At 37.0% G+C, this 13,535-nt stretch overlaps 1 protein-coding gene across 2 annotated transcripts in view; it reads left to right on the top strand.

Moving 5' to 3' along the window:
* LOC135168134 (fatty acid synthase-like) overlaps positions 1-12,791 on the top strand; it is a 167,639-nt gene extending 154,848 nt beyond the window's left edge. For both annotated transcript variants that reach the window (XM_064132054.1, XM_064132053.1), the window contains 2 exons: positions 4,237-4,743; positions 12,610-12,791. In XM_064132054.1, coding sequence (XP_063988124.1) covers positions 4,237-4,743; positions 12,610-12,726 — 624 coding nt within the window. In that variant the 3' untranslated portion in view covers positions 12,727-12,791. The remainder of the gene's footprint in view (positions 1-4,236; positions 4,744-12,609) is intronic.
* The last annotated feature ends 744 nt before the right edge of the window (positions 12,792-13,535 follow it).

Here is a 13,535-nt window from a genome sequence, read left to right as displayed (position 1 = left end):
GTTGGTGGTTTGAGTTTAGGTTTATGGTTTTCAAAATAAACGATCACATTATTTTCCTCGGAGCTGAACAATGCATTTTTATTTTCTTCACGCCACTCTTTGTAAGTGTTGTAGACCAATGTGTATCGCTCGGAAGATTTCTTGGGTAGGGTTTCAGATTTTACAATAATTTTGGCTTCTTCATCAAAACTCCTAAATGGTTCTTCCTCGTCCGCAGATCCATCAGATGAAGAATCATCCATTATAGCACTGGGTCACTCTCTTCGTTCAGAGGCAGTCGACACAGTTTTGGATAAATCCGAGAAACGAATTTTTTTAAACTAATTGTCGTTTAACCAAACTTTCAAACTTGTAAAATCACAGCACTGATAACCTGTCACATTTGTGTACAGTCCTCGCCTGGAGAGAAGTCATATGAATAACGCGCACCACAAAAGGTGTTGTTCCCGGAGCAAAATTGCGCCGGGAAGACCGCACTTTCATGACGGGGATCAAGAAAAAGAAAATTCACAAGTCCAGTCATTTGAGTGGTCTGATCAACAAGATAACAATTAAGGCTTGGCTGCAGTATCGAACCAAAGAATTACCGATATCATAAAATTTATACATAGAGCATTATTGGCATATACTCCCTCTGGCGCAGCAGAATTAGAAGAAGATTTGAATACTATGCCCATGATTTTAAGTGGTGATTTTAATGTAAATTTCGCCTTGGAAGAAGCTCAACCACTGGTACAATTTTTAGAAAGTAAATTTAATTTAAAAATGAATAATAATCCCAAAAACTCAACAACCAGATCAGGCACGACAATAGATGCAATTTTCGCAAGATATTTAAATAAATTACAATCACGAGTTTTCATTTTATATTTTTCATATCACAAACCAATTGTATCTCTTCTTGAACATGAAAGTATTAAAGTGAATGAATCGATTTTTTATAAATGGAGGGGAAAACGTCAACTATTTTTTTTTTCATTAACCTAACACCCTTAAAAATTCCCGAATAATGAATAGTGGCTTCGGTTATCGGGGAAATATTTCTATCTCATAAAACTTGCTGGCTAGGGTGTGTATTTTCATTTCAAGTGCCCATCGAGATCCATGAAGTTTCACTTCTATCGCCTAGCTTTCTAGGTTGATAATTTTTTCCTCTCGGAGTTGCATCTAATAATATCATATCCAATGATTCTAATTTCATCATCATTTATTTCATCTCTTAATCTGGTTTCAGTAAATGCTATACTGGACGATTTTGTCAATATGATAATTAATTTCTCGATGTCATTTTTGTGTTTGATTAAGTTATGTAAGTTCACATATATGACGGATAAATCATCCTGCCTTTTCAAAAAATATTTTACGTGTTTAGTGATTTTCTTTTCATATGTGTGTCTAAAAAATATTTATATCAAGGAGAATTCTCATCTTTGAGATGATGTAGATATCTTCATCCCTGATATTCAATTTATTTCTTTATTTCTTATCTATTACCTATGATATTCATTTAAATGCCACTTGCGTATATTTCACGTGTATGACCTTCTGAGCCAGATATTGACCAGATTTTTTTTCTATTGAGCAATATTTCGCAATATGATAAAAACCGCAGCAGTCAGAGCAACGAAACATCTTCACACAACCGAACGTTTTCCACTTGGGCCATCGCCATATCGATAATACCTTTAAGCAACAAACATTGATGAATTTTTTCCTTACTTCCATAACGATAGAGATCTTATTATATTTATAGATTTTCCATTTATTCAACACCTTAATTGCATGGCAATCCCATTCAGTTCATTTTGTTTTAAGATCATTTTGACTTGTTAGTTATTTGATTGTTCGTAATTGTCTGTATTGGTATTGAAGTTTTTTAGTTGAAGGTTCGAGTGTTTAGGAGTAAACACTGCGTATTGCAATCCTAATTCAGTATCCATGGACTGTGCAACTACATTTCGCTCATTTGTATCGTTGCATTCAATGATCTCATTCCCATTTTTAACGTTTTTTATTGCGCACATTCCTATAATCATGTTATTTATACTCAATGCCATCAGCCGAGGCGTTCTTTCTGGTTTCGGGAACCCGGAGGGCGTAGAGCCGTCTAGACTAATCACTAGACAGAAAGTGCCCGTTTAGACTTGAGAGTCGACATCGGCCCATCAACAGGTGATGAAGGCCGTCTGCATCCGTCTGGTAACCATCATTTGTTCACCCGCCAATCATGCTCAGGCAAGCATGCGCAACAGACAGCAGTCCTGTTCGACGCATGTGCTCCACTCTCTACGTGACATATTTCTGTCCACCTCCGGTAAACCCCGTAATTACCTGTCACTTCCGACCACCTTCAATATCAATAGCTATCCTTCGGTAGGATCCTCAGCGATCAGCAAACTCACTAACTCAGCTCGGATTCCTGTGCGACTGCGCGAATGTCCACCAATCATCAGCCCGCCAACTATAGCGCTGGACAGCCTTCGGTCCCTGGACTGCGAAGATCCGCGAGATCCGCAGACCCGTTAGAGTCTAAAAGTCCTCCAGCTTCCAAAAAGCACATAAAATCCAAATATATAGAAACAAAACTAATTAATCGCTAGACTCCCCCTTCTGCTCGCGCCATTGAAGGTGACTTTCCGCTTGGTGAAATCCATGCTAATAGCGTATGTATCATTGAAGATAATTCCGAACGCCGCAAGTATTCTCTGTTCGAATATTAAGGTGAATTAATTCAAAACTCAAAACACGACAGTTCTTAAACAAATAAAGAATATATTTAATGAATTAAGGTTTGTACAGTATGCACGACGATACAGTGGACTGTATTGAATGTTTGGGTGGTAAATTGTGACTAACTAAAAATTAAAATGTACTAGCCTTTATGTGCTAATATAAATCTGGAGAGACACGCTGTGATTAGCTCGGTACTGTGGAATTGTAGAATTTCCGGAGTAAAGAAGACGGCAATAGTGGGGCTCATAACGTTCCAGTCGGGTCAAGCTCCCCTGGGATGCTGGTGATGGACTGTGGGAACTAGGCATGTAGTGATTGCATAGGATTAGCAATTTTTAATTTTTTGAAAATGGGTTTATGAGGACAGATGCGAAGAAGGAACAATATCGCATATAGCACAAATGGTGGGGAACTACGTCGGGAAAATCGAGGAGCAGATGAAGGAGAATTACCCAGTAATAATTTTTATAGCTCTAGTACGAACGAAAAATCAAGAAAGACTTAAATCTCACCACTGAACAGCGCACACGTCCGAGGAACCCGGAACATGACAAAACTCCACGTTACAATACATACGATAATATACAGGGTGACTCTCATTAACATTCAAACTTCGTACCGATAGAAAAATAAAAATATAGCACGTCGGAAGAAATATTTGAAAAAATCTAATTGAATTCAATTTTGACTAGATGACAATTGAAAATTATCAATGGGATCCTTGGGTGAGCATGACTGGGATGACTGCATTGGTGAGGGATCGGTGGGGAAGTGTGGCAACAACGGGAAAAATTTTCACGGAGTTCATGCCGTGAACTCAATCTACGATGACGTTCTGTGATGGTCCCGGTCTATGATGACAGTTGTCACGAACAGTTGGTCGATAAAAAAAACCTATGCAAATTTTCGCGTTTCCCGATAAATGACAGTATACTATCATGAAATAAAGGTCATGTTGAAATAAATAGAATTAAAAATGATAGTTTTTTGTCAGCTCCATTTTTCATAAACTTGTCAAAGTCAAAGGTTGAAGTTCTCTCATAGTGATTTGCTGAGATTTCTCAAATGAATCCTGATGAATTACCCATGAGAAATTTTACTTTTCTTCTTGCAAAAAAACCTGGTGGCGGTTAGAGATAACCCTGCTAAGATTTCTCGAAGGAATTCTACAGAGATGAAATGAGAATTTATATTCAATTTTTCGTCAAGGGAACTTTCTACGAATATGTCATCAAAAGCATGAGTGGAGAGATCGACTTAATAAAAATATTAGGTCCTATAGAAAAATAGGAGACTATAGAGATGAATAACATTCAATTAATATTAAAATCCAAACATTGAGTGAAAATAAATTTAATTCCGTTTAATAAAAACTATATGACCAATTAATTATGGGTGGCCGAATGAAGTGAAATTCAAAATGAACATTTGAGTTATATGGCTAAATTAATTATCAAACAATTGTGCCACACAAAGTATAACGTCAATTTTCTACTTTTTCAGATTGTCTTGACTAAAAACCGGAATCAGAAGAACTTCTTCATCGTAGGATATTCATTTGGATCTCTAGTGGCAATAGAAATGGTTCGGCAATTGGAAACGCAAGGTTATAATTGTCGACTACTCCTGGTTGATGGTTCTCCAGATTTCTTAAAAACTATCAGAAATCAGCAGTTACGATCAGAAAATGATGATGATCTCGGTACCAATATGCTCATTGGTATCACTGATATTGTTGCCCCCCAAATCAGTGGGGACCTATATGTAGAACTCCAAAAATGTAAGACATGGGAGGAGAAACTCAACGTATATATGGACTTAATACCAGATGATGCAATGAAAATTTCCCCTGAAGGCCAAAGGAAAATTACTGTTGCTATTTATCGGCGTCTTATGGCTGTTGGAAATTATGATCCTACCAAGCTTCCACCTTTGAAATCTTCGATCACGTTATTAAAACCCAATGTGGAGAGTTTCAAGTATCTTTCGGCAGATTATGGACTCACGAAGGTAAATAACCCATGATCAGAAAACGAAAGAGAACCCTATTTTTAACTTCTAGTAAGGAGCTGACATGCGTTGGTAATTAATAACAAAGCGGTATAATATAGACACATTTCGCTATCGGAAACTTGTACAAGTTCTTCCGTTTAAAGGAAAACACTGAAGGATTATAACTGGCCTCGGATAATAGAAATTGATTCTAGTTAAATAATTATCAATGTCTCCGGAGAAATTCGACCAGCCAGGAGATATAGAAAGAAGAATCTCCTCCTAAGAGCGGGCTTGAAGATCGGGCATGAACATAAATATGAGAGAGACAGAAGATATATAGTTAACGTAAACCCGAAAGAGAGAGAGAGAGAGAGAGAGAGAGAGAGTAGGATAGGTAGCGAATCGAATTTAACAGACAGACAATATCAAAATTATAGGATTTTCGGACTTTGATTACAAACTACTGGCAACGAAAAAATAGAAAATGATGTGGAGAGCATTCGATGGGCTTTCAGGATAAATTTTTATCGGGAGGTAGCTTGCCGTATAGAAATAAATCCGCCAAAAAACAAAAACAAAACATGTTTTTGTAAAAAAATGCGCCAAGCATATATTTCGATGTTGTTCATTTGAAAAACAAAATTGAAAAAAAACTTAAAACAACCATTACTTAAATAGTGAAGCCACAATTATGGAAATTTGAAAATACTACAGAAATAACAAAAGACGCCAAGCTCATTGATTGAATTTACCAGTGGAGAAAGCTGGTGATAATACGAGTCCATAAACCGTTTTGAGTTCTCTATGAATATTTTGACTAAGACGAGTCCCATAATATCCTACAAAGGACATCGCAGTCAAATCAAATACTCGACTCAAATCGAAAGGGGTAAAAAGTCCTTTGTGAATCAAAAAATTATTCAGCCATATGGTCAGGATCAACGTACTTGGCGCGGTTTTTCCTGATGACCTAGCCTATTTGGATATGCGATCTTTCCTTTTTTCGTGAAAAACCGCCCGTGAGACTTGACCTGAGCAGTGCTGACCCGTATAGCACTGCTGACTGAGAAGTTTGTCGTAAGAATCTTTCATCCCTATGCATCAACGGAGGAACTACGATAGTTTGTGTCTCGAACATAGTTGAATGGTAGAAAATTCCCTAGTCCGATGGTCTGCTCGTCAAGATTATCAAACTCATAGACCTTTTCACGATAACCAGATGGAACTTTCGGTTCAATTTTTCGCTTTGTTGATTCCGCTAGAATTCCCAGACTAAACGACAGTTCGTGTAATAGAGGAAAGTACTCTGTTGTCGCTAGTTTTAAAGAGAAAGTGGTGAGTTTCGAAAAAACCGCGCCAAGTACGTTGATCCTGACCATATGGCTGAATAATTTTTTGATTCACAAAGGACTTTTTACCCCTTTCGATTTGAGTCGAGTATTTGATTTGACTGCGATGTCCTTTGTAGGATATTATGGGACTCGTCTTAGTCAAAATATTCATAGAGAACTCAAAACGGTTTATGGACTCGTATTATCACCAGCTTTCTCCACTGGTAAATTCAATCAATGAGCTTGGCGTCTTTTGTTATTTCTGTAGTTTTTTCAAATTTCCATAATTGTGGCTTCACTATTTAAGTAATTGCTGTTTTAAGTTTTTTTTCAATTTTGTTTTTCAAATGAACAACATCGAAATATATGCTTGGCGCATTTTTTTACAAAAACATGTTTTGTTTTTGTTTTTTGGCGGATTTCAAGCATTTTTTCAAAATGGGCAAGAGATTTTATACCTCCACTACCCAAGCTACTATCGAATGAGAGTCTTACTATTACTTAGATTCGCTCCGTTCTAAAAATAAAAGATATACATCCTTAGAATTTCTCGGCCATCACATTTTGGCAATGTTTGTATCGTCTGTTTTTATCCATTCGGTTTTCTTATCCCTAAGCAAACTAATATAGTGGTGGTTTTTTCCGATTTTGCCATGTAACACGGCACTATGGACGGAATATGAATCACCACAGATATTAACTATAGTTGTTGGAACTGCTTTAAGTTTCCAACTGCTGATTTTTTGTTTAACATCCTTTTTATTGAACGAAAAAATGTTCAATTTTACAATAAGTACCCCGCAGCTACTACTTAAGCATGTTTTTCGTGAAGCATCAGTGACATGTCCACAATTATCACAATGTTGTGAAACGTCGTACCAACATGACAGTGATGTTTTGATCAAATCATCTAAGGAGACTGGTTCTTTGATGTTATTAAATGATAAACTGAAAACAATATTATTCTCTTTTGAAGTTTTCATATAATTACATACTTTACATCGATCAAGATGAGTAAATTCATGTTTTAAATTTTGTTGTAAATCACGCACTTTGTCACATAAACGCTCCAAAAAGATTACGGGATCCTGCTCGTTATCAAGAGAAAATTTATCATCGACGAATTGTATGAGTGCACTTGCATTCAAAACTTCAGAGTCTTCTATGTATTTTTTCAATAATTCATTTATTACTGTGTGCTCATCTTCGGGGGTGAGCAACAGTACTTGGCGTATTACGAGGGACCGAAATATGCATTGAATTACTGCATTAGCATAACTGGCACCACCGGCAGAATTGCATAGCCCACAGACAGACGAACTTATATCGACTTGTTTATTTTCTACATTCGTCTCATCATTTGAACCAATTTCAAAAGCCCACTGAGTGGCCCATACCTTCGGCCAATATTTATCGGGCAGAGGTATTTGTTTCATATCAGGTCTCTATTTTGCCCTAAGTCTATTGTATTCTTCAATGGCCGTAATGGAAGCTTTTGCCGAAGTTGGATCGAAATTGATCAAATGAACGCCTCCCAATGTAGTTACTCTTGAAAGAGCGACGTACGTTTGGCCAGAAGAAAATATGGTTTGACCCACATCCATAACAGCAAGGTGTAAACTCAAGCCTTGACTCTTATGAATTGTAATTCCATAGCTCAAACAGATGGGAGACTGTCGTCTCGATATGTAAGCTCCACTCATGATTTCGAATTTCACGTCGATACGTTCAATTTCGAATTCTTTCCCCGATTCTAGGGGAACGGTTATAGAATTTATATATTCTGCTGCCTTATTAACGGATTTAGTAACTGCTGTTACAACTCCAATAGTTCCATTAACCAAACCAGATCTGATTCTCTCTAATCTAAAATTAAATGGTTGTTTCAACTGGTCGCGTCTCAGGATTCATCCAGTGTGATAGCTTCTGCTGATCACTGGATGATTTTGGTAAATGTCTATATGTTGCCAGACCTAATTCTTTCTAATCTAAAATGAAACGGTTGTCTCAACTGGTCGCGTTTCAGCATTCATCCAGTGTGATAGCTTCTGCTGATCACTGGATGATTTTAGTAAATGTCTATGTGTTACCAGATCAAATTCTTTCTAATCTAAAATTAAACTGTTGTCTCAACTGGTCGCGTTTCAGGATTCATCCAGTGTGATAGCTTCTGCTGATCACTGGACGATTTTAGTAAATGTCTATATGTTACCAGACCTAAATTCTTAATCTATCTGAGATCAAGTCGTCTTGTTTGTACTCTCTAGGCAAATTTCATTGAAATTATCATTCTTTATGTTCAATACTAATAACTGTTATCGTACAAAAATAAACCTGGAAAGAATTCGATTGGTCGCATCTCTCACTCTCTCTTTCTTTCGTTCTTGTTTTCATGCTCACGTTCTATGGAAACTAAAATCGTTGCTTCTTGTACTGAATTATCAGAAGAAACAAATAAAAGTTATTGATAATTTGCATAATTTGAGGGTAACAATTAAGTCGTGGAGTGATAAATTTGATTTGAATAATTGAAGAGTTCATTTTCGACGATCTCTAGGTCCACGACACTTTTGCCAACCTCTCATTTCTCGCGCGCGTCGCTGATTGCCAACCGACCACACAGCGCCCGTAGGAAACAAATGCTGTCAACTGTTGAACAAAAATCTGACCGTTTCATTCTGAGATAATCTCACCGTGGAAAATATGTAAAAAAATCCGTTGCTATGCGCGGATCTTTTTACTTAGGCGTTTAATTCAGAAAAACTTGACATAAATGAATATAGCATAGGCGGTTTAGGTAATGTAACTAAGTGTATTTTTGCTGAAAATTGCCGCGTTTTCACTCAGTTACGGAAATTACTTTTGGAGGTAGTGGAAGGGGTAATTGTGTCATGTATAGATACTTGGTAGCACTCGGCCTATTTATTCGAGGTTTCGAAATATATACTTGGCCGATGCGCTCCCGCGTATCTCGATGTTAGGACTCTAAGTCAGCCTGGCGAATACAATGAACAATGTGTCTCCACACGTGCTATACACATGCAGTGGAAAACCTTAAAGATAAACAGAAAATAATATTAATTAAAATAAACTCGACCCTCTAAATTTTTCTATAATAAATGTGTTTATTTGACGTGAATTTCAACTTGACATTTCAAATTGAATCATTTTCTTCACACTCGAGAAATGTTTTTGTTCCCTTTGTCCATTGTGTGGTGGAATAATCTGTTCCAATAAATCAAATTTAATTACGCAATTTGAATCTCGCGGAGATTTAAGCAACACACGCGCCCCCCGACCGCTCGAGATGTCATTACATCACATGCACTGGGGTACAAATGTACCCAACGCGTTAGACCGCAATTTTCGCAGGTAACAATTAAAATTGGGAAATGTTGTTATACATCATTTTCTTCGTTTTGTAATAACGAATACGGCTGTGTAAGTGGACTTGCAGAATTTTATGATCTTCAAATTGAATTATGGTTAGGGTCTTCAGTCGATAAATGCAGGATTCTCGTTTCCACACAGCCCTCAAGATAGCGTGGGGTATATTTGTACCCCAGTGCGGGGGGGCTCCGTTTGTACTTGTTCAACTGTACAAATGATGGGGGGGGCTGCGTTTGTACTTGTTCAACTGCACAAATGATCAACTGTACAGAGAATTTTCAAACGTTGAGAGCACCACTGTGCAGAGTTTCAACTTTCGAGACAAAAAGGTAAGCTGTACATGTAGCGCTGGGGCCACATGTACAGCCTAGCTTTTTGTCTCGACAGTTGAATCCCTGCACAGTGGTGCTCTCACCGTTTGAAAATTCTCTGTACAGTTGATCATTTGCGTTTCAAGTACAAACGTAGCCCCCTCAACAAGTACAAACGGAGCCGCCCCTGATAGAAATTGGCCCCAGTGGTGGCATGTGCATTGTCGTTTTTAGCGGCTGCCAGCAACGAAAATATTCGTATATAGATAATCGACAGGTTATTATGTGTCGCAAAATGAAATAATTCTATAGTTTCTTATTGATTTTCACGTAAACAATTACTGTTTTTGTTAAATTTGATAAACCCTAGCCACTTTTTAGTAATCCATATTATTTTTGAGCGGTTCGTTTTGCTCCAAAGGATACGTCTTCAGCAATTCGATTTCCCAACTCATTTCCGATTGAGTATTTTTTACATCATTTGTTTCATTTCTTTGCCAAAGATACACAATAGCTTGATTAATTTATAAGAAACACACTAATTTTTCTCAAAGATTAAAAGTAATTTCCAAAATATCCCCAAACGCATAAGCGTAATTAGAATGCATAATCACTCTTTTATTTGCCAGATATAAGGTTGGAGAGACCTTTGCGTGCCATTTAATTGCTAGTGTCTGCCTCACCGACGGTGCGTAAAACAGTACAGTTCACCCATGCATAAGTTTACTTTTCTATATAATTTTTTATATGGTTGACCTTGAACTTAAATAGTGACCTCTTTGTGCACATTTTCCACTAACTAATAATTACACAACTAAATTATTGAGCTACAAACGATTCTCTATCGATATAAAGTGAAATACATACGAATCTTAGTTTCTGAAAGGATTTGAAGTAATTTTTTGAACGTTAATGGCACAAATGGTTTTGCCGCCATAATCGACGAGAAGCAAGATGGCGCCCATAGCAGCGACGCTCGCCCGTCCGTACGGCCCGCCCGTAAAAAGTTCTGGCGGAGTTTATTTCCCCACACATTGCTCGTATCCTCTATTTAGGCCTTTTCACGTTGGGCATGAAGCGCGCTAAGACCCCTCGCCCCTCGGCCATTATGGTACCTTATGCGATTGCTCGTTGCAAAAAAGCTAGGCGTCGACCATCATCTCCACTGATGAACACACAATAAAGTTGTGAATTGTCTGCAAGCTGTATCTTGATCATCTCGACGATTTCCTTCCTTGTAATTAAGAGCTTTGTCTCATACTTAAATAAACCTTGTGATCAATGTTGCGTACCAACATATGTACCAATAGTACAGAAAAATTCAGAATTTAAACATTTATCATTTTTATAAAAAAAAAGACTGGCTAGGCGTAAAACTCCCCATCAATTATTTTAATCGCCCTGGGAAACTACTCGAAATCTCCGAAAAGCACGTACGGAGAAATTCTCTACAATAGTTTTTTTTTGGTCAACTCAAATTTGTCCGGGTGGTCAGCATATGGGTGACACTCGTTGCGTTGCGAGAGCGCATCAGGCATAAGTGCATTTTCTCTTTTTGATATATGTCTTCCCTATCCCTCTGGTTGACCAATTCCAGCTCAAGAAATACTTTTTCGACCAATCAATTTTAGGAAAATCCCTTCCCACTCTTCGTGGTCAGGGCCAAGAACTTCCGTGTGAAACCTTTTCAAACCAGTCTACATCGAACCTTTCATGCAATTACTTCGCGCCTTAAATTTCACCTTTAAATCGGCCTAGCCAAGTCTTTAAATCTGTTGAATTCAGCTCATGTTAGTCGTAGAATTCTAAAATTAAGAGAATATAATACTTATAAGACTAGTGTAGTTTAAAGTATGTAAAGGAATTTAGTGACATTAAATAGTGATCCTTCGAGTGACTCAGAACATTTTATTAATTAAAATACCTAAACCCTTTTAAAATCAAACGTAAAGCACCAAGTGAAAATATCGTAGCTGGGTTGTCTCAGTCCTTATCAATTTTAATAAAAATTACAGCTAAGGCGAGACAATCAAGACTAGACGTTTGTCTCATACATACCTAAACTTTGGCCAAAAGAACGTATTCAATGGTGAACCGTCTTGGTAATCATTTTTAAAGGAAGCTTAATATTCGCTAGACGTCTTGCAAAATCTATGCTACTACATCGTGCGCCGAAGCTCTGAGACTCGGATGCTGTGACAGTTTCCGCTTCAGCAGGCTATCGTACTGTGATAATCACTTCCTTATAAACCTTGTACGAAACTGAAAACCTTCTACTCGAAACAGAACTCTAAATATAGACTCAGTTTGACTATGATTGTGGACAAAATGAGGAAATCAGGGACATTCTGCTGGTTTTTCAAGCAGTAATCGTTTCAAAATGTTGGAAAAAGTGGATGGAATGATATTTCCCGTCTGTTAAAATTCTTGTTATAGTATTTAAAAATAGAATGACACACTGTAAAATTGGTCCCTGCGTTCTGTTAAAATCTATCGTCGACTACTAGCTGGTATTAGGAATGTGCAAACAACTAAACACCACATGCATAATCGGAAGATCCCGTGTCCGAATTCCAGTCTGCACTATCCATATTTTAGTACAATCTTTTTGTAAAATTATATCGATGATTGAATCTGGTTCCTTTTTCTATTTAGTCTAAAACCGTATTTAAGACATTCATGTCATGTCATTAGGTGTGGAACATATGGATACATGGTAGTGCTTAGGCTATTTTTCGCAGTTGAGAGGCGTCAAAATATGTCGCCTTTCGATACGCTCCCATTTATACCATGTATGGGAAAAATCCCGATAAGGAAAACAGTTTTTAAAATTAAAAAATAATTTTCAGTTAACTACGGGAGGTGTGACAATCTACAGGCTTGAAGGAAACCACGTAACGATTCTAGACAATCCGAAAGTAGCAGCTGCGATAAATGGAGAGTCACTGGAAGATATGAAGCATTAAATTGTTACATTTTGCCATCAGAGTTACTGATGTAGAAATAATAAATACGATCTATTACATTCCAATCTGGTTCATTATCTGAAATTTATTCCTATCGTGAAGCCCTAAAAATGTCCTTTTTTGTTACTCAGGCGCGGAAAGCGCTACCTATCCGCCTGATTTGAGGACGATAGGTTAGCTATTATAACACCGGACTCCACCGATATACATTACAGCTCCTAGGAGTATAGGTGCTTACCTACCCTCCACTAAACGCCTCTAACGGAGACTGTCGTAACTTCGAAGTGACATGAGCGATGGGCGATAGCAATACAAAAATAACCCTAAATCTCCACTTTTCAGGTTGCTCAAATTTTAGCATATTTACTACATCTGACAAAGAAAATTGTCCATAAAAACGTTTTATAATATTAAAGCATTATTAATCTTTTAGTATTTGGATTAATATTCGTTTTCTTTAATTTATATTGTTTATGTATTTTCCCAAAGAATAGTTTTTTTTAAATTAAGTCTATTTCTGATTTTCAGTTTTCATCTTAATCGAAATACTAAAAGATTAATAAGTGCTTTAATATAATAAAATTTTATAAAATTAAATTAATAAAAATTATAAAATCTTTTTTGGTGAATAAGTGTTGCAATCGTATGATTTCTTCTTTGGATGAACACAACCATGGACAATAGAACCTAAGCAAAACGTTAACATTCGTTTTCTTTAGTTTATATTGTTTATGTATTTTTCTAAAGAATAATTTTTTTTTAATTAAGTCTATTTCTGTTTTTCAGTGGGGGCAAAGCCCCCCCCAACC

The sequence above is a fragment of the Diachasmimorpha longicaudata genome, chromosome 12 (assembly GCF_034640455.1).
Source record: "Diachasmimorpha longicaudata isolate KC_UGA_2023 chromosome 12, iyDiaLong2, whole genome shotgun sequence".
Classification (NCBI taxonomy): domain Eukaryota; kingdom Metazoa; phylum Arthropoda; class Insecta; order Hymenoptera; family Braconidae; genus Diachasmimorpha; species Diachasmimorpha longicaudata.
Note: the sequence above shows the minus strand (reverse complement) of the source record. Positions and strands in the feature narration are given on the sequence as shown.